This window comes from Dromaius novaehollandiae, chromosome 16, assembly GCF_036370855.1.
Source record: "Dromaius novaehollandiae isolate bDroNov1 chromosome 16, bDroNov1.hap1, whole genome shotgun sequence".
NCBI classification, from domain to species: Eukaryota; Metazoa; Chordata; class Aves; order Casuariiformes; family Dromaiidae; genus Dromaius; species Dromaius novaehollandiae.
The window spans coordinates 11,656,144-11,677,278 of NC_088113.1; the positions used below are offsets into that span (position 1 = coordinate 11,656,144).

At 41.3% G+C, this 21,135-nt stretch overlaps 1 protein-coding gene across 4 annotated transcripts in view; it reads right to left on the reverse strand.

The window, feature by feature from the left end:
• Positions 1-21,135, reverse strand: part of PREX1 (phosphatidylinositol-3,4,5-trisphosphate dependent Rac exchange factor 1) — a 179,036-nt gene that overhangs the window by 82,146 nt on the left and 75,755 nt on the right. For all 4 annotated transcript variants that reach the window (XM_064521464.1, XM_064521462.1, XM_064521463.1 and 1 more), the window contains exons 3-5: positions 20,778-20,900; positions 12,670-12,774; positions 9,255-9,356 (exon numbers count right to left, since the gene is read on the reverse strand). In XM_064521464.1, coding sequence (XP_064377534.1) covers positions 9,255-9,356; positions 12,670-12,774; positions 20,778-20,900 — 330 coding nt within the window. The remainder of the gene's footprint in view (positions 1-9,254; positions 9,357-12,669; positions 12,775-20,777; positions 20,901-21,135) is intronic.

The window sequence follows — 21,135 nt, forward strand, 5'->3', positions numbered from 1 at the left end:
GCGCAGACAGTCAGAGGTCGGGCAGCCCGTCAGGGCAGGTGCCTCTCTTGCCCCACTTACGCCCACGCTGGAGCCCTCTGAGGAAGAGCCACGCTGCTCCAACACGGCCATCCCATGAAAGGGGAGAGCCCAGCACCTCTGAAATACAGCCAGGGTGCTTTTCTATTTTAGCGACAGATTTATGATGTGTAGAGTAAACCCAGAGTATTTGCCAAGACTTTGAAAGGCAGTCGAGAGAGAGAGAGACCAGATGGCAGAACTCGGGTATCACTGTCCTGTCCTCCATAAAGCTCATATACGTTGTTGTCTGGACAGACTATCTTACGTATTACAACTTCCGCAGTACTAGGGCTAGGAAATGAGGCTGCTGCCACTTGCAGCAAACTATTCCTTCCACAGGGTTTCTTAAACTAATTCATAAAACACATTGACTTTCTAGCCACAGACTTGTTAGTCCTTCAGACTAGCCATCAATGGAGAATAGAAAAGTCAGTATTTTCCACAGCCTCTCTCATCTTCAGCATTATCCTCCAAGTTCTCTCTTTCCATTAAAAAAAAAAGTTCAAAGACATTCTCTATATTAGCCTGAAAAAAACCCTCCCTCCCTTCTTTAAAGGACTAAGGTGGCAGTGGGAACTGTTTCTTCTGGGCACAGCATTTTCCTTCTATCATTACCCTTTCACAGCTGCGGAGCCTGAGGATGTGCCACTGATAGCAGCCACTGCACCAAACACTGATTTTGCAAAGAGACCAACAGAGCTCTCCAAGACACCTACATCTAGCTATAGGGTCCTCCCAGCGGCATGCACAAGGGAAGGAGGGGCCGGTGGGCAGCTAACTAGCTTGGGATGACAAATCAGTTCCCTCTCCCACCGGAGACTTCCTGCGTGACCCTGAGCAGCATCCTAAAGCTCTGTGGGCTTTAGCCCCCTACCTGTTAAACACAGATTAATGCACAGACCTATGTTAAAGGGGGGTATAAGGATGACTACATTGAAGACTGTAAAAGATTCTCACGCTGCATTATCTGGGGCTGTATAATTTCCACAGTGGCAGGATATCCACTCATGACACTTTGATATGGAAGATAGGCACCAGAAGCAAGACTTTCACAGATGTGACAGATGTGATAACCTGTAATGTATGTACAGGAAATATTTAGAATATCTATGTTGCACTTTGTAATTCATACTGCTTTGTGCTATTCTGATTTCTTAAAGCCTTTCTTATGCATTATAATTTGCACTTCATATTTACTATTTTATTACCTGGTTTTGTCTGTGTAATGAGATAAAGCCAATTTCCCAGACTGTTCAGCACACCCATGACCCACATTACCTCCCCTGCCACCAGGCAGCCTTTCTGTCTTGGCTCTCAGTGTTGCAACAGTGGAAAAGGAGACCATTTTTTCAGCATGCCTCTTGCAGTGCTCTCACCCAGTTCTCCCAGAGAATTTTAACACTGCAGAGTTTTTTATTCATGGTGGGCAACCTTCTCTCGGGACTACCTTGAACATGTCCTTTTTAACACTTGTTTCAGATTTCTGGATATCTGGCAGCCCAACTGGAACTTCAGAACAGATGCAGCAACATCTGAGATGGGCTAGACCTGCATTACCCATGCAATGAACCTGATGTTTTCAGGATGCATCAGACATGTTTTATATGTGCAGGTCTGATGTATCTTAAATATTTTAGACTCGCTGTTCATACCAGACCAGGAATTATGACAATCAGAAATACAACAAATTTGTCTGTTTCTTCCATTGCCAATGCTTAAAAGCTACTTCCCAAAGTTCATAAATTACTGGAGCTCCACCTAAAAATCATTTTTTACCTGCACTATTCCTGTCACAAAAATTAGATGCTAAAATAGCCTTCTATCAGATCCCTTTTCAGCTTTCATTCTACCAAGCTGAAGTACTTTCCGACGAACCTATGCAACAATTTCATGGACTTCCGTGTGAGCAGGTTTGGATCCCTAGATAACAAATGGCAGTTTGCCACAGACTCATAGAGCCCTATTTGGAAGCTATAATTTGTGCACTTATCCTTGGAAGAAACAGTGTAAAAACAGCAGGTCCCCAGGCGAAGCTCTTGCATTTGGATTCTAAAAGCTTATTTGGCTTCCTATTTCCATCCAGATGTATTAATGCTCAGGAAATGAGTGTGCAGGAAAAGGCCATGTTAATGACTGGAATGCTACCTTATTTCCTATTAACTGTACCCAGAGAAAAGGAATTCTACTCAGAAACACCAATCTTTGATTATGCAATGTAATAAAAGGATTCCCAACTTAAGTATTTGAGTCTCAGATGCAGCTTTAAATAGCTTAAGGCTAAAAGGGTTCCAAACATCTGATAGAGTCCAAATACAAAAACTGAATCACATAAAAAGAAAGACACATCAGCTGTTCACGCATTCGTCTGTTCTCTAACTGTGCTTAACCCAGAAAGGCTACGATGGGGAGAGAACTCAGCAGAAAGAACATTGCACAGGAAGGTGCAAAGAGGTGGCAGGAGACATAACGAGTGAACAATGCAGGCGAGCAGAGGAAACCAGAGGTTTTTCAAATGTAAACAGAATGTTAATATTTCCTAGCAGAAAGGATGTTATTCTGCTGAACTGATCTTTTTTTTAAAAAGAAGCCTCCGTCATCCTTCCCCATGTCTTCTCTTGCCACACAAAACTGATTGTTTGTATACTTAAAACTGACAACTGAACACATGTTTTGCAGCTGAAATGTGCAAGTCTCTATATTTTAAAAATTCCTTCCTCCGATCTCCATACTCTTGAGGACACTCAGACATGGCTTAACATGGATTTTGCACAACGGATGCTAAGCCTGTGCATTGATGGGTGCGAATCATTGCTTGCCACGCTGCCTCACTTTGCAATACAAACCAGGGCATGCAGAAAATACGGTTTCAGATACATCCGTTACGTTACATACTGAACATCTTAGGATTACAGAGATAACAAAGACACCATATTTCTTTGCTTATCAGTTCAAAAGGTTCTGTTAATAAACAGCTCTGCTCCAAAATGCGCTTTAAAAAAAAAAAAGCCTTCTATGAATATAAATGTTTCCATGTGTTTTGTATTTCCCTTTTATAGTTTTTATATTTTCTTCTACGAAAATGTGTTTTCCTCTTAAACTATCCAGAAAATAAATGTTACACCAGGCACTCTCTGGGCACTTGCCAGTTATAGCATTTTTTTAATCCTGTGTATTTTTTAAAAATTTGTAATTTATGTTGCTGTTTCTATGGGGTAAAGACTAGACAAACTATGATAAACCAGTAAAAATGATTGTATTTTATGTGCTATCAGATCTACAACATATGTTAATTTAAAACTTAACAAAAACACATTTTCAGTTTTATAAATATTACTCGTTACTTGTGATTATATCTATAAAGCTTCGAAGACAGAAGTATGTTTTGTAAATTGGCAGTCTTCCTTACAACCCTATAGGGTATATACAGTTTTTAATGTGATACACGAAGCTGGATTTCGACCAAGCAATGCTACGAATCCAAGCGCAACACCACTTCTCTGGTCCTAGAGAAACCCAGCCCGCAAGGACTCGGGGCATTCGCCGGTGGCTACGCGGCAGGTTCTGCTCCCTGAACCGCGCCGAGAGCACCCGAGCGCGAGCAGAGGGCAGCGGGCGAGCTAAGCGCTCTTCATCCCGCTCTCCATCCGCACCGCTGGCTCCCCACCATTCCCTTTCCAAGCTGAGGACCGGCACACACAGGCCTGCGGGCACCCGGCCGTGGGGCGCTCGCTTGCGAGAGGCCTCTGCGTCTGGTCACTCAGCCTTTTGCCTTCGGCTCTTCCTTTCCCACCAAGGACCTGCGAGTCTTCCATCACATGAAGCCATACATAATTACTGTCCTAAATCTTCCATGGAGTTGTGCGTATTTTGACATTTTTTAAAGGATCAGAGGCGGAATGTGCACTTCTGGCCGCAGACTTAGTAATTCCCGAAGAGAGGAGACATCAAACACGCAGCACCCTCGGCGGCGGCGGCGCTGGGGAGCCGCAGGGGCGCGGCTCTCATGTGCTGCACATTCCTGGTGCGCTGCGGGGAAGGAGACAGCAAGGACTGCTCCGAATCCCCACCCCCAGTGGTGTGATTAACTCATGATCACCACTCCCCAAGGGTTTTCTTTCTTGCTGACAAAAATGCTCTTTATTAAGGGAAAACAGCAATTTTTGTTCAGCATTTGGTTTACACAACAGCTGCTTCTACTCCTAAGAAGTGTAGTTCCCACTAATTAAGAGAGTCATACAATTACTGTCAGCAAGACAGAGATGCCTTAATCCAAAACATAATGCTAGAGATACCTACCCGGCAAGCTTTCCAGCGCACACGTCCGCATTGGAGCTTAAGCCGCTCGCACAGTGTACGCTCGCAAGCTCTGTGCATCGGTTTGCCTTTGCTTCTTTTTCCTTTACCAAATCACACATCCATCTCAGAGCAAGCACAGTTCTGCTCCGCTCAAGCCTTTCCCAAGCCCCTTTCCCAGATTTAAGGGAAAATTTGCAGTGAAGCTCGTTGCTAACAAACATTCAGAATATCCCCAAAATAGACCTCAATTGCTTTGCTGAAGTGCAACAGTAAGAAAAAAGGAAAGGGAAGAAAGTCGCATGAGTGAGGTTTAGCACTGAGAATAAAATTAATTTGCCGACCAACAAATTCTGTGCTAATTCTCTTGCACACCGTCTGAAGCAGACAAAAGTTATTTTAGGGACAAAAATATTACTATCAGTACTACTCTGTCTGCACAGAGATAATGAAAGACAGTGGTTAGGTTCGAGTCCCACACTTCACCCATACACAAGGCCTGCAAACTGGACAGACTTCCACAGAAAGCAACCAAAAAAAAAATTTTGTTTACACTCAACTACTCCAAAGCTGCACTGTTTGTTGGTTCAAAAAGCCAAATAGCTTCATCAGAGAGATGATGAGAAAACAGAAGATTACCAATTACAGGATATCATATATTACACTGGAAATTATTGGTAATACTTGCTTAAGGTGCATTTGGAGATATTCCAGTATATTATTCCTAATCAAGTAACCCAAACTAACTCCATGTTGGATGCTCTTATTCCGGAAGAACAATATTCACATCTGGTATTAATCAAAAATAGTTCAATCATTTTAAATATGCCTCATTCTACTGACTTTCAAGCATAGACAAGTCTGAATTACTATGTTCATACACTCTTTATCAAACCTAACTACTTAGCGATATTAAACAACTATACAATAACAAGGTCATGTCAAAGTTACCGGAAAATCTGGATGTGTACAACCTCTTATTAAAAAATTATTAAAAAAAAAAAAAAAAAAAAGAGGAAAGTAGGATAGCTCTTGGTCTTCAACTTTTCTAATCAGTTGGAGTACAATAGTATCAGTTTGCCCTGGGAATTAGGTAAAATAAGATCGAATCCCCAGGAATACAAACCAGCTATTTCAGGAGCAATAACCGCAGTTCGGTAGCAAAAGGAGAGCAAACATTTAATTTGAGGGTTGCGTTCTTTTAAAATCTACTTTATTTTTTGATTGGGGAGTTGCATTTTCCTGGTCAGCACTAAGAGAATCACCCTGTATTTTCTCTTAGTTATTCTCATGTCTGAAACATTCACGTCCACTCTGGCAATTTTGTGCTAACAAGCAACAAACAAGTCTTGAATGGGACACAATTTATTCACCACAAACTCACCAACTTTGAGAATCAGCATCAGTTATACCTTCTAGTGATCACAGATATTTCCTGAGCTGCACAATCCCTAGTAATGGCATCATCTCACTGCCTGAGGCAGATCTGTTGCTTAACAGAAACAAAATTCCCCTCAGCTTTTTCTTAAAACTTTGATTTTTTGTCCAGGAAATTTCAAGTAGGGAACAGCGTGTGGTTTGTATCCATCAGGATACAAAAAGAAATCCATAGACAAATGGAATGCAGCAACACAAGACTTCATCGGGGCTCCTCCAGTTCGCTCCCTTCACGTCTACTCGTTCCACGAACGCTTCTGGGTGGACAGTGCCAGATCCAGACACCAGAGTCCCCACCCCAGAAGGCAGGCACAGCGCTGGCATCAGGAGGGCAAACTTATCCTCGTTCTGCTTTACGATGGCTTGAAAGTAAGAGAGGCTGTTTCAGTCTTAGCCTTGCTGGTCTTATTTTTGGCTTTCAAAGAATGGAGATTTGTGCCAGCAGGGTTTTTCAACTGTGTATACGTGAGAAAGCGGAAACCACCAGTTTATTTCCAAAGGCCAATATTTGATCCCCAGAGCATAATGACTTTGGTTGCCACTGAACTTGGAAAGATTTGAACTATGGTTTAGATACGTATTTTGTTCTGGTCTTTAGTTTGCTCCCCCTTTGCAAAACAAATGCTTAAAAAAAAGCCAGAAAAACTAGTCCATTCATAGCTCTTCCAAACCCTGATACCAAATCCCATATGTTCTGGAAGGCTTGTCCTAGAAAGTTACAGAGGAGTGGGAAAATGTAAGCTGAAGAACAAAATGTCATTGTATCAATGATGCTACTACCTTGCAATCAAGTGTCTGTCTCTTTTAGGTGTGATCCTGCAGCAAACATCTTCATGGCATTTGAGTAATAAAACATATCTCGTTCGTTTCTGAATAAAAGTTCTGCAATTCCAGCAAATTTTGTAGCATTTGCAGCTTATGCCGTTCTAATATTTTGACGGACTTTTAAAACAGAATGGAGATTTTGATTCACAAGTCAAACTTCTGTCAGTAGATCAAACATCTACAGATTATCCACACTGGTAGAAATCTACCAATAATAATCATGTTTTCCAGAAAGCTTAGAAATTAAGCAGCCCTAATTAGCAATAGATGATTCAGCGACCAAGTCTTGCTAGATGGATAGAGAAAAAGAAGAGGCACTGAGTTTCGGAAGAGATGTCAGGGAGTTCCTTAAGCCAGCTACATGCATGGCTTAGAGCTGTGATCCCCAGCCTGTGCTTCAGAGATCACTGGTCGTCCACGTTTTGAGTGGTCACAGCTGATGCATGAAACTGCGCTGACTTTAGAGCTACTAAAAGCTTAGCAAGAAAGGCACAGAGTAGAATATGAGAAATACTGAGTGCTAATAGTGATCTTATGGTCCAAAAAGTTTGGAAAATACTGTGACGAAACTGGTTAATGATCACTTTAGATGGACATAGCAAGGCATAGCAAGCAAAGATACTGACCACTCTGGCTACACACAGATGCCTTTAGCATGGAATAAGGAAGGAGATGAAAGAACCTGGTCCGCGGGTTCTGTACCTGCTAACAAATCCCCTCATACAAAGGATAACCATGCCAGGAAATCTTCAGGAGGTTAACACTTTGTCATTTAGTAACAACACAAATGTGCAGAACAGTTCAAAAGTAAGAATTCAGCCACTGCTTTCCTCTGGTTGAAGTTCCTTGGAAAATACAAAAGAGACCTCTCTAAGGAATCAAAATAATCTCCAATTTTCAATCTTGAGCACACAGCTAGATAACAATCACAGGACATACCCAGAATGAAAACAAGAAAACATAAACACTAGCAATATATTTGGCCAGGAACGTGCATTTCAAGATCTCCACATTCTCTGGTCTGTTTACCATATCAGATGCCAGAGGAGCTCTCTTTCTGTACACATGGATGTTGCTCACAGTCACTGTGCAGATCCACTGACAGAACAAGCACCAAATCCTCTCCATACAAACCCCAAATAAACAAACCCAGTAGACTTCACCTAACCATACCTCAGGTTTACAACCATCTCTATGTAACCACTCTCCTCTCTGAAGATACATCAGAGCTGGAGACACATATGTGCTTTCCTGATCTTGACAAATATCATTGCCCTGTCCTGACTATTATGAATGCTGTGGAAGAAATAGTCGTAGCAGTATCACATGTTAGCTTCTCCTGCTATGTGCCTAAATTGCATGTGCTTTTGTTTGTTCAAAACCGCATGCGCAGTCTGCACTAGGGTGGACTGACAAACTGCCTGTGTGCATGTAAATCCTAGCAGGAAAGGACTGGTGCGTGAATGTCTGCTGTAAGATGGGTTTGTGCACATCTGCACAGACAACAAATGATCCTACCTGTGGGAAGGATGTATTCTGAAAGTTTGGTTCTGAAAGCTCCAATCAGATGGAGAGAAATAATTTAAATCTTCATCAGATTAAATAAACAGCCTTTTAATAAAGTGCACAACATGCCAGCTTCGAGCTGACCAGCTTGCCTCTGTGAAAGCCCTTATTCATGCTGAATTTATGAACACAGCACTGCAATAGCTTTACATGACATACAGTTGATTCATGCAGTCAACCTGTGAGCAAGAGATCACACCAGCTCATCACAGGATTGTTACTTTCTTCCACAACTGAGGAAGCAATCTTTCTTTTAAGATAAGAGGCAATTGCTTCTTACGCTTTTTATTATTTTATTTTAGCAAGCAGAATATTACTCTGATGGAGAATGTGAGACTGATACCACTGGAGATGGACAGCTTTCAGCTACAGAGTAGCTGCAAGGCCATTGGTGATAGAAGCACTCCCAGAAACTGCCTTCTCCTTTTCCCTTCCCTTGTTCCCACCAGGAGCGTGACCCAGCCTTGACCTGAAGGGATGAGAGGCAGGTTAGCTCCTTTTTGGTCTGCCAAGAAGGGGGCCAATTAGTACCAACTGCAATAGTCATTTCTGCAATGACACCTGTCCATTGGGACCTCAGGGAGACAACCAAACAGTTTTCAAACAAGCTGCCAAACAGCTGTCAGATGATAAACGATTTTGATCATTACTGACCTGAACACACTAAAACTGGAGACCTACTGATGAAAGATATATCCCATTTCCAGTCCCCGGAGCCATCCAATGCCCCAGAATACTGATACAATTCTGTTTGAACACAGCTTTTCAGGAAGTTGCTAAAATAGCACTCACAAGTCTTAGTAAACATCAGAAGATATCTGAAGTCAAAAGGCATTACTTAGTCAGTAAGTCACCCTGCCTGGTCTGCCCACATCATTACAGGACTTAACAGCCTGTCAGCCTCCAGCCAGCTTTTTGACTGCACCCATAAAAAGCCATTTTCTGCAGACAGGATACGACTTGTAGATGTGCAAACCAGGAAGGCTGCTGTGACAGCAAATCCAGGGTTAAAAAGCTGCAGAATCACTCTAAGAATAAAGCAACTAGCTGGAGAAATTCTTTCCTTGATTTACCTTAAGCAGAAGTGGATATTTGCAAATTCTCTGAATTGGAGTCAGCAGATAACCCTCTAGTGGAATATCTGTCGTCTTTCTGCCTCCCAAAAGCATACAACTCTGTAATCAAAAAAGAAAACAAATGTTACCTCAGACATAAAGCTTTCACATGCTCTTTAACAGTCATTTTTTATTTCCATAATATTCACTATGGTCACAAAGCACTTTGCTGTATTGCAGTGGTGAATGGAGTCCTGCTTCCTGTAACTTAGGAGTGGCAATCAAGTTAAGCCTGCAAAACTCTCCTTACATCAGCAAAGAAAAATCACTGTGGATAACTGTGGCTGTGTAGAAAGATATCTTCCCAGAGAAAATACTATGCAGTTGGTGACTCAAAAAATGTCATAACAATAGGATGACAATCTGCAAAGCTAGATGTGCCATTAGCTAAAGGAATCCAACTTACCGCCACAGTCAACATGACCATTTGTTAAAGTCTTCATTCACTCCGCAAAGTTTGCAGTATTGGTCCAGAAAATACTCAAGGGCTAAAATAAAGCCTACTAACTAGGAATGATATTAATAACTCAAGTTCAACCCTTACGCCTGAAGGAAATTAAGGTGGAATCAGAATAAGCGAGTCATCTGCATCGCATCCACCAATTCTCAGACAAAACATTATGTCTAAGCCCAGCTGGCCAAACAGCATGTGTGCACTGGCTGGCTAAGCAGCACACATAGCGCTGAAGTAGGCACTCTGCATGCTGCTATTTGCCAAGTAAAAAAAGCTATGGGATGTGCAGGCAAGACTGCTTTATGGTTAAGAGGACACTGAGGCAAGGGGCAGCAGGACAAATTTAAGGAAACTGGATTTCACTAATTCTGATGCTCATGGGAAAATCCATTGGGTTTCAGTGTTAACTTTCTGCGAGGCCCCATGGTTTCCAGACACAAAGGCGGCCAAGGGCATTTCTCTGCCCAGGACAATGACCCCTCCCCCTCCATTTTGCTTAAACATTATAAGGAAGGGGACAATATAAATGCTTTCCAAATGCTGGGCCAATACATCAAACAAATTCATGTCTGAACAGATTTCAGGTTGAGAAAAAGAAACGGCTACTGATCAACCCCTGTAATACTCACATATGAGTCCTCACACATTTGGAGAGGCCACGACATTCCAGAATAATTTCACAGATAAATTTGTGCACAGTACTAGGAAACAAGTGATGCTCAATTCTTCAGGGGATTATAGAAATTTCTCTCTCAGGGCTGATGTGGAAGGGGAGTGTAAGAATTGGGTGTGGCATAGGGAAAGAAAAAAAAAGTCCTTCACCTGTCCTCATTTCTCCACAATAAACTGTAAGCCCTGTGTGATAATCAAACATTAGCCTACTGCAGGCCTTTTTAACATTTCCCTGAAGATGCTGGTCCTGGTTGCTGCCAGAGATAGGTGGATGCAGATGGAGTTCATATTGGTTTCAGAAAAGCTAGTTCTACATGCCTATGTTCAACCATGAATCTTGTCAGTTTTGATCTAAAAACCACCCCAGTGGCAAGCCCACCCACCATTAACAGAAGCTGAAATTTAAGCCCAATTCAGCCAAGATGTGCTTGCTTTGGGGCATTACTGATAATACTTTCCCCTGTGAATTGTGTGCTGTGGCTCAGACACACTCTGAAATTTAGTGGGTTTTTGGCTGTAGTTCAATAATCTTCCTCTTCAAGAAATGTTCACAGACATCATACATAAATCTCATTAGTCCTAAGTGGTATTTTTACAGACAATCGTCTGTAAAATAACTCTTCCCCAGGCTATTCTAGATCTGTGGCATTGGCCACCAGCTCACAATGCTCCCTGTCCAATTTTCCAAGTCTCGGGTGATTCAGTCCTTCCCGTCTCTCCTTTCGGCCCTCCCTTTAGCTCTGGGCTCAGAACCGCCCTTTAACACTTACTGATTTTTCAGACACATTCCCACATTCTGTATTTCAGCAGCTGTAAGGGGGCAACCAGGCCAAATCCATCTTCACAAGCAAAGCTTTGTATTTTAATGCAGCTTTCACTGCATGGTGACATGATAGAATTGGCTTTGGGAAGAGGTGGAGGTCTGGAAGAAATTACAGCAGCCACAGCAAAGACGACACTTCAGCATTGCCTGTCCTCTCCTACTTACTGCTATTTTAAAAATCTCTTGGATTCAGGTGCTGCAGCAAGCCACGGCTGACAGTGTGGTATCTCTTACGTACCTCGTAATCAGTTTGCCAGCTGCTGCCAGCAACACAGCCTGGGGGTTTTGCTAGTCCAGCAGCAGTGCAGAGAACACTCCCGATGTCAGGAAGGGTGGTGTTTACACGCACTTTTGCCTCTTTTCCTTCTCATTAGTTGCTCTCAGGAGAAGCACCCAGAGGAGCCAAGAAACAAGGAAAGGGTCCTTTGGTGACTCAAATTAATGTTTTAACAGAGCTTATTAAAACTCACAGGTGATAGAGATTGAGTACCCGATGCCATGAGTGCCTGTCCCTGCTGCTCCCTCTGAGGCCTATGTTTTACAGTGAAAAAGTGCTCTGGCCCTGTTCGTGACAGACATATATGCAGAAGCTTTCTTCTGCTGTAGGAAAGAGCAGAAGAAGAAAGGAATGAAGGTCCTTTGCAAAATGACAGCCTTTCTTTTACTTCATGGCTTTTACCAAGAAAGAAAACTAAAGTTTAGATTAGTGCCTCATCTACATGCTAACCCTGCATCCATGACCAGGAAGCAACAGACACCAAAAATCAAAAAGAATTGGAGAGGAGGCTGGAAGGAGAAATATTGGGCAGGAGACTGCCTATTGGCTAAAGCAGTAGTGCCTAGCCTCTATAGAGATATTTGAAGGCTATATGCCACAGTCCTGCCCAATGTGGATACTAGGACAACCTGGGCTGTAGGAGGAGCTGGGTAATTTTTGATCAAGTAGCAACAAAACAGCCAAAACAATTCATCCAACCTGCAATGGTTCTTGCCTGCAACTGGACTCATGGGGAAAAGAGCATCAGAAGCAGGCCAGATTTTTCTGGTGGGTCTGCAGATGGTGAATTGGTCAGAGAACTGCACAGGGAATCAGATCAACTGGGAGCTAGTCACAGTTCTGCTGCTGACTTATTGCATTACTCCTTTCATCATCTTTGGTCAACTTTTCCGTGGCTTCTTTAAAAAAAAAAAAAAAAAAAAAAAAGAATTCTTCCCTGTTTTCACTGAAATTACTCATACCAGAGCTAGGCTTAGTTCTGTCTCTGAAGTCACCAGCCATTTCAATACCTATCCTTCCCAAGTGCTGTGTAGCTGGAATAGATTATGTCTGCAAAATGCTTGGAGTTCCTAGGATACCAAAAGGGTATTATGAGAATGGTGTAAAGACAGATCATTAAGTCAAGAGTGCTAGAGAAGGTGCTTACCAGGAGGAATGCTCTCACTGTTGGGATCTTGTTCAATTCCATCAGCAGCCTGAGTGCTTTCTCGTGGTTGCTACAGTACTCCTCGTACACAAAGAACTTGTCCTTCTGCAAGGAAAAATATAATAATTTGTTGACTCAGACAAAACTGGTGTGACTATTTTGTCACAGTCTGATACCAAATTCTTTACAAAGGAGGGTGCACTCAGACTAGCCTTAGGGTTGCATTTTATATGAAGTGCATGATACTGCTCTTAAGTCAATAGTGTATAGAGGGGTTCCACTAATTCTTAACTTACTCTGCTGTAAATTAATATCAGCTTTCTGAGCACAGAGGTCTCCAGCATTTTTCCTTTTAATGCATCACTGAAATAATATATTCTTTTGCTGAAAGAATTGATTTTGCTATCTCAGGGACACTTATAAGTATGTCAAGATATTCCAGAAGAGCAGCCAGGAGCAGAGTAAAGCAACGCGCAAGGGTGACCAAAATGGAGGCCAATACTTCTGAGCTGAGGTGATTGCTGCAGAAGGGAGAAGCAAAGAGAGGTGACTGGGAAGAACCAAAGACTGGAAGAAGGCTCAGAGGGCTGAAGGGGAAGTATGGCACATAAATCGACCAGCTGGAAATCCCCCGACTTGCAGGGATGGAGGGAATCCCCCGGGACTTAGCAGGTTCACTCTGTGCTCTGAAACAAGGAGCAGAACCTTTATAACTTCACCATTTCAATGCAACACTAAACAGCGGGTCAGCCGCCCCTACCAGCTTTCCTGAAAAATTTCATCAAATACACACAGTATAACCAGCACATTGCAGAAAAGAAAGGAAGGGAAAGAGAGCTTCACAAATGATATTGCTTTCTAGATTCAGGCATTTACACTGGACCACATTACACCTACCAGCACGTGCACGGGAATGAAATCCCTGTTAACAAACAAGGGACTGCTGGCAACACCACGTTCTGCTTCACTGATTTCCAGAGTCAGTGACAGTAGGATTTTTTTCTAATGAAAATGATCAAACATGCTGAACCCACTGCAAACATCAAAAAATCAGAAAAACACTGAAATGCTTCACAAAAGAAGCCGTAACAACTATTTCCATGCCTGAGTGGATCAGGCGAGGAGTGAGTTGATCCAATCAAGGCTGTTGGGAAGGCCTGAACTTTTGGCAGCTATGTTACAAGGTTTCAGTACAGCTTTCACTGAAATAAAGGGGGCGAGGGGTCAAGAGGCTTTTTTAGGCTTTAGTCGGGTTAAATGATTCAGAAGCCAAAAAGGCCCATCGTTCTTTGGGTGCTTCTGACAACAGTAGTTTCCCTCCTGGCTCAGGTCTGTCTGTATGCCATGCAGAGGTACCCAGACAAGCTGCTTTGCATATCAAGTTATTTAGCTGCATTAGTGTGGCACTCTGCCAGGGATAATATAGCAGGCTTTGAAGAGCTAGCATCTCAGGGCACCGTGCCACACAGATGATGCCCTCCAGAGCTGCTTGTGGCACCCGCACCATCACTTCCCTACTTAGAATATTTTCATGTCAAGACCCTATCTGCCTTTCTCATCTGTCCAGAAATAGAAAGCTAATTTTGTGAGTTTTAATTGGCTTCCCAGCACTAATCAGAGATGTAGAGCTTTCTGTGTTAGCTACAGATACTTGCAGACTCTCAACTGCTTTTATTTAAAACAGCTTATAGTGACCCAAACAAAAACTACAGCCAACTGAAGGAGTTCAGTAACATGAATCCATGGGAATATAGCTGCACTCACTGGGAATTCCCTTCACTATGGTTACATGGAAAAGAAACTGTTTACATTAGTTTAGCAGGAGAACTTGACATTCTGGTCAGATGCTCAATGGGCTAGATGCTCAGAGACTGAAAAGTGCTGTTCGGTTTGCCTTTTTTTTTTTTTTTTTTTAAATCATCACAGGACGACTAATCTGATCAGGCTTTTCTTCCTCTTTGTATTTCTAAAGAAAGAATTGAGAATAAATAGGTATCTGTCCAAGCACAACAATAATGGTGCAAAGCAAATAAAGCAACAGCCACAAAGAGTATGGTGCAAGGAGCTGGAATGCAGATGTTCAAGACTTTTATCCTTCATCTACAGCTGTTCCTATTAGTACTGGAGTTTAATACTGGGAAGTTAGAAAGAAACAATGGCTTCTGACCACCAGATGCAGGAAAAAGCAGGGCTGGGCCCATAGCACAATAGAAAAGAAGCAATTGAGAGGCATAGGATTGTTTCTGTCCTTAAAATGAAGAGTTGCAGAATGAGAAGCCAGGTACTTGAGTTTCTCCTACATTTTCTTCTCTCGCCTCTCCTCAGCTCCCTGGATGCACACAAGCAGCATGCTTGAAACTAAAAATAGCAACCATTAGCACAACAGCATCCGCTACATCAATGCACACAAAATGTCATTCCTTAGGTTTCTGACTGCAGCTCTGAGTACTTGCAGTTTAGGGAGGTTATATTTAGATCATGACAAAATCCCTTTGCTAAACTCAATAATTATACACACACCAGAGTGCTTTCATCAAGTCTTTTCCAGCTGTCCTTCATGCATGAGACCCACAAATACGAGAACTATGCTTTAAATTACTCAGTGTCCGAAGTGTTTGATTTCCTCTCCGGGTGACATTCAGTCCTAGACTCTCCCCTCCCCTGGCGAGGAAATTATCAGTTACATAATTACAGATGTTAAGCCCAGGAATTCTGAACCTACAGTTACTCTACATTAAAGTGCAATTATCGTCAGAGATGTGGCCACGTAAAAATGGCACCTTCTTACTCAGCAAATCTGCTGGATACACAGCTAGACCTTCTGACATTGGGGACAAAAATAAGTTTCTACTGTTCCTAGTTTGGGTAAAAAATCTTTAACCGATAGTTTATTCTCCAAGTATGTTATTTTGGGTCCATTAGAACTGCCTACAAATTAGTGCAGATTTGAAAATAGTTTTAACTAAAAAAAGCATAGAAGACATTTGGAAAATTTTAACTATTTTGTTTGGACATATTTTTAATAAAGTATGACATTTTCTTGTTTCAAAACAGGGTGAAACCAATTTTGCCTATGTTAAAAACAAACAAAAACAGAAGACTTCACTCGGAACAAAACAAGATTTCTGATGACTTAAAATAAACAGTAAAACTGATCATTCATGCAGCATTGCTTCTGAAAATGGGGGGACTGGGGGAGAGACACGTTCCCCTCAAGAGGAGTTCTAGCTACTAGATCACCAAAAGACTTATACCTGCTCTTTGTATTAAACACAAGCATAAGTCAGTCCTAATTTAGGACCCTACCAATATTTGCAAAGTGTTCCAAAGCTTCAGTTGGACCTCAGCACCTCTATCTCCACCACAATACCATTTCATTATACATATATATATACATATATATATATATATATATATATATATATATTTCATTATACTCATGCTTCTGTACTCACCATCAGAACATTCATCTTTGGTACAGTGAGAGGAAGGACTTTGATAAGAAATTAAATTGTTTGATTCCTGGTTAATTGAGAGATGCTATATGAACTTGGCCCAAACTCGAAATGGAACTACCTGATTCTATTCAAAGACAATGGGGCATGTGAATGAATGTAAACGCATGTAATTCAAATTGAAGGGAGTTCAAAAGCTGATGAGATCTGGTAGACTGTCCTGACTGGATGGAAGGTGAGACGTGTATGACATACAGTTCATTTTCAACATCATCCTGTCTGTGTGTTGCCATTAAGGATCCCGCCTAGAGCCCCCGGCACAGTTAGCTTTATCTATGCTGATCCCAGGCAGAATGGAAGCTAAAGCAAATTAGCTGCAATGACAATGTCATAAAAATAGTCTCGTAGATGTTGCCTGGTTACGTGGTGCCAAACTGTTGGAACACTAACTGAAGGTCCCATTCCCTCAACTGAGAGAAGTCCAGGAAAATAATGGAGAACTTCAACTCCCACGTAAACTCTTACATACTGTTCTATTTTTCAGACTACAGGTTATGTGGAGGCAGACACACCTCTTGCTGACTCAGACTTTTTTGCTCAGTCTTTTGAACTTTCATCACCCTCAGTAGGTAGCTCACTGTGATCCCAGAATCTGCATGCAGATTTCCTGTGCTGCTTCCACCCAACATGAGTCAGTTCTGGCAATAAGGCAATGAAAAAAGTTTAGCATCAGTCAATTCTCTGCCTTTCTGTTCTGCAGACAGTCTTATGTTTTCATGGCCCGCACAAAAGAGTTTCTGTTGATGAGGTGTGATGGTTCTAAGTTCAGTGTATTTGCAGATTTGATTTTGAATGAAGGTTGTGTGTGTTTTTTACTGTCTTGCATGATCATAATGAACAACAACTTCAGAAGAAATTCCAGCACCTAGCATCAGAGAAGTAATGAACTTTTGATGATCATCTGATCAAACAGAGTGCACTAGGGCAAACAAGGTCCAACAATTTTTCACATCTTATCACAGCAAGGTAATTAAACAATTCATCATCTGTTAAAATCCTTCAAAAAAATTCAGCCTGCACTAGTTGAAGTGAAAAATGATTGCTCTTTTGGAACCCTTACAAAAATCTGCTTTTTTGCTTCAGCCATTACCCAAAATCTGTATCTTTACAAGTTGGAGATCTAGGAGAGGATATCCTAGCATTACTATGAAGGGATCAACTATGATTCTGGAGGCTCATAAAAACTAAAAGTGGTGTCCTGTTTCCAAGGATGGGTGGACTGTTGATGCTGAATGAGGCTATTCTAGGCCAAGGTAAAACGTGGAAAGAGTCAGGCTTAGGCCTATGCAGATTAAAGGATGTTTAATATACAAAGGTCTCATGAACAGGACTCAACCACTGCAGTCTGCTGGATCCAGATGGAGATGGAGGATCTCTATTAGGAATATGTGACACAAAGAAACTTAGAGAAAACATGCACCACTAAGAAACTGTCTGGAAAAAACAGTGCCTCAAGGATTCTCCAGCTATTCTTTAAATTTATGAGCATTTTTAACATCTAGCTTCTGGAAAAGAACACCTGTGCTAACATCTGTCTGCTGACAGGGAAGTAGGGCTCATAATCAGGACTAAGAATGACCTTGCCAGGTGATCATGGCAGAAGATACACTGATACATGCAAGATTCACAGGCCTTATCTCACTTCCTCACTGCAAGTTCCCCTGAGGATACACTGTGATTTGATGATAATGGAAAACAATGTAGAGCATTGTTACTTCATATTCACAAAATCTTCAGTAATTTGCATATGTGATACACAGTGGGAAATCTAACCATATTCTATCCTACCTGCTCGAGTAGCAGACAGAGTTACACTTTTGTTTAGAATAATTACACTTTTATTTAGAACAATTAGGAAGCATGAATTTTTCTCCCTTCAAGCGCCGACGTTGTTTTCCCCAGCAATTCTTTTAAGTGCATCGCAACAACATGACAATGTTATCCAAAATGAAAAACCAAAGAAATATATTTTTCCCTGGGTTAGCTGGATAACAACACACACTCTAAAAAAAGCTCACCAGCCATATTGCACGACTGCATCACTGGATGACAATGACTGACTTTTTCTTGAAGAAGCCTCAAGAGTGCTGCAAGGGCTTTTTGTGGCAAAATACTGCATATCATTTCAAAAAAACTGATTTCAGAAAGCACCATGGAAACACCTCCAGGAATAACGACCGTTTCTGAGGCACAGTTTTCTTATGAATACCTCTGCTTCAGCAGAACAACCCCAATTAGGGAAATGGAGCTTCAGAAGCCTGAGCAGAGAGGAACTATGACTCACTCTGCACTGCAGTTGCCACTGGCATCTCCCTGTCACTTGCTAGAGATTCACTAGGGAAGCCTGCAGTGTGACAGGGCACAAATCCCACCTCTCCCACTCCCAGGTTTCTGCAGCGCAGCTTGTCTTCTCAAATCCAAACAATTTACATGTAAGGACAGACTATTTCTCTCTCTCTTGCTCTCCTTTTGTTGACTCTTCCCTACTCAGACTTGAGGGCCTGCAACATTCTCAATGTTATTGCTACACACCCTTATGGTAATTACGGATGAGACTAGCCTTTTCTATATATTCTGAACTGAAAGGTGTCTGACTTCCTTCTGTGTAAGCTGCAGGTCTTTCCCCTAGGGTATTGTAAAATGGTTGATGTACACGTTATTTGCAATGCACACCACAGCCTGTGACATGAGCTGATCTCTGTCCATCAGCCTCTATTAGAAAATAAGTTCTCATCAGCGCTCATTGCTTATGCGTTAGTTTCATAGCGCCTGTATTTTTGCATGTTTAATAAATAGGGAACATTCAATTAAATAACTATTAAATTTTGCAGTAACAAAGTTACAAAATGCTATATGCATGTACAAAAAAATACTACCAGTGACAGGGGAATTATATACCAAGTACGAATTCAGTCAAAGGATAGGATGTTAACATTTCTGGTTAGTCAGTGCTACTCTGAAACATAGGAGACAGTTTCACAGTATCACTCAAGAGCATCCCATTTTGATATCCTCAGTTAATGAGTACTGATCTGTTAGCAGAGCATATCCTGTTGGTAGGCAATGATTCTAGTGAGTTTTCAAGGCTTTAGCCAAGTTAATCAGTATGTTTTTCAGCAGCTGACAGTCCTCGCATCTGATACAATTTCTGGGCACTGTCTCAATATAACACATACTTGTACTATTTTAATAATTGCCACAGCATAAATAAAAACTATATAAAGTGAGGTAGTTGGTAAAGCTTTATGAGTAATCAATGGCTGTATAATTGCTGCCCACTCAAACCCAATGAACTGTGAAAGCATGGATTATTATTAAAAAATTGTGACAGAACATATTTTGATAGGAAGCTGGGCCGGGGCTGAATGCAGTTAATAAGAATTTGAAAAAATGCCTTATAATTTTCAAACATCTCAGGAGGGCAGCTGCGTGTTAAAAAATGTGCAATGTCACATTTCTTATACATGTAAATCAGGTACCTTTGCATTTAAATGAACCCGGCTTGTAACTAGGTGTATGCAATAACTGATTTTGCATACACAATCAGTGTGCCTTATGTATAAATTAGTCATAGGACGGTGCACACACATGATTGAAAACCAGGCCAAGTTAAAATAAACTACCACAGGGAGAATTTCATAGTATGAGAAACAAATTCCAATGAGAGAAGAAATGGTAGAATCATAAGCCATAATTCCATGGTTGTTAATACAGGTCTGTGCTTTACTGTATCACCAAGCAGTATAAATCTGACTGGATCAGGTTGGCACACATGGTCATATTATGGATGTATTACCAGAACACTATTTATGAAACACTATACTTTTACATAAGCTGTAGGAGAACAGACAATACTGCTATCTGGCATAAAGTCAAATGACACAAAAGTAACCTGTCAAAATGTTTTGAACAACCTGGAACTGGTAGAGTGAATTTGTACCACAGTACTACTTCGTATTTTTTAGCTCTGACATTCTTGAGCCAGTATTATGAGTCCAAAAGCCAATTTTCTCTATTGTTGAGCCACAGAATTCGGATACTTCATTTATTCCATGGTAACTGGCTGTGTGTTGTAACTTCTGCTGCATTTCAGCAAGTGCAAGATAAGCCATCTCACATTACTTTTCACTTACTGAAGGATAAAGGTGTGCACAGACACTAACTACTGTAGATGATATGTTGCCCTTAGCTTTGAATTCTGACCTTTATGTGTTTCCATTTTTTTTTTAATATTAAAATACACCAAAAAAATATTCATTTACTTAAAATTGTGCTGCTTTTTGAAGCAGCTGGAACCAAAGCAGACAATACTCAGCAATAAAATGTGATCAGCTGGGTGAGAAAAAAAGGGGAAAAAAAATTCAATGGGAAAAGGAAGAGTTTCTAAAAATACCTCGTTGTTTAGCTGGGTTTGATGTGGTTTCCATTGTTCTAACCTCATTCACAAGTTTTTTCCCACCCTACCTAGAATTTTCATACAAGCACACATTGTCATGGTACCACTACAAAACTAAAGATTAGGACCAGCTAAGGGGCATGGGAGTTTATGACAGGAAACTGCATTTTCAGATAGCGTTAAGTCATTGTACTTACAAATTTTAAGAAAACATTTCCCAGTTCATGCTGAGACTGAGGTTCTGGTTGTAAACAAAATTCCAGGGCAGCCAGGAACTCCTTGTGAACGCCAAGAATATCTTCAATGTTAGAAAATAGGATCTGAAATATAAAGAAAAATGCAGTGTTAGATGTTAATAAAACACCCTCATATATATTGAGGTAGAAGTACCAAAATATTGTGGCCCTAGACTTGCCAGGATAGCATCTAAAGCACAGATAGTGACTGTGGAGGGAATGATTAGCGTCTGACAGGGAATGAATGATACTGTACGTGCCACATTCCCTTCCTCCTATGGAAACATTTACTGCCACTGAAGTACCTGCTGCAAATGAA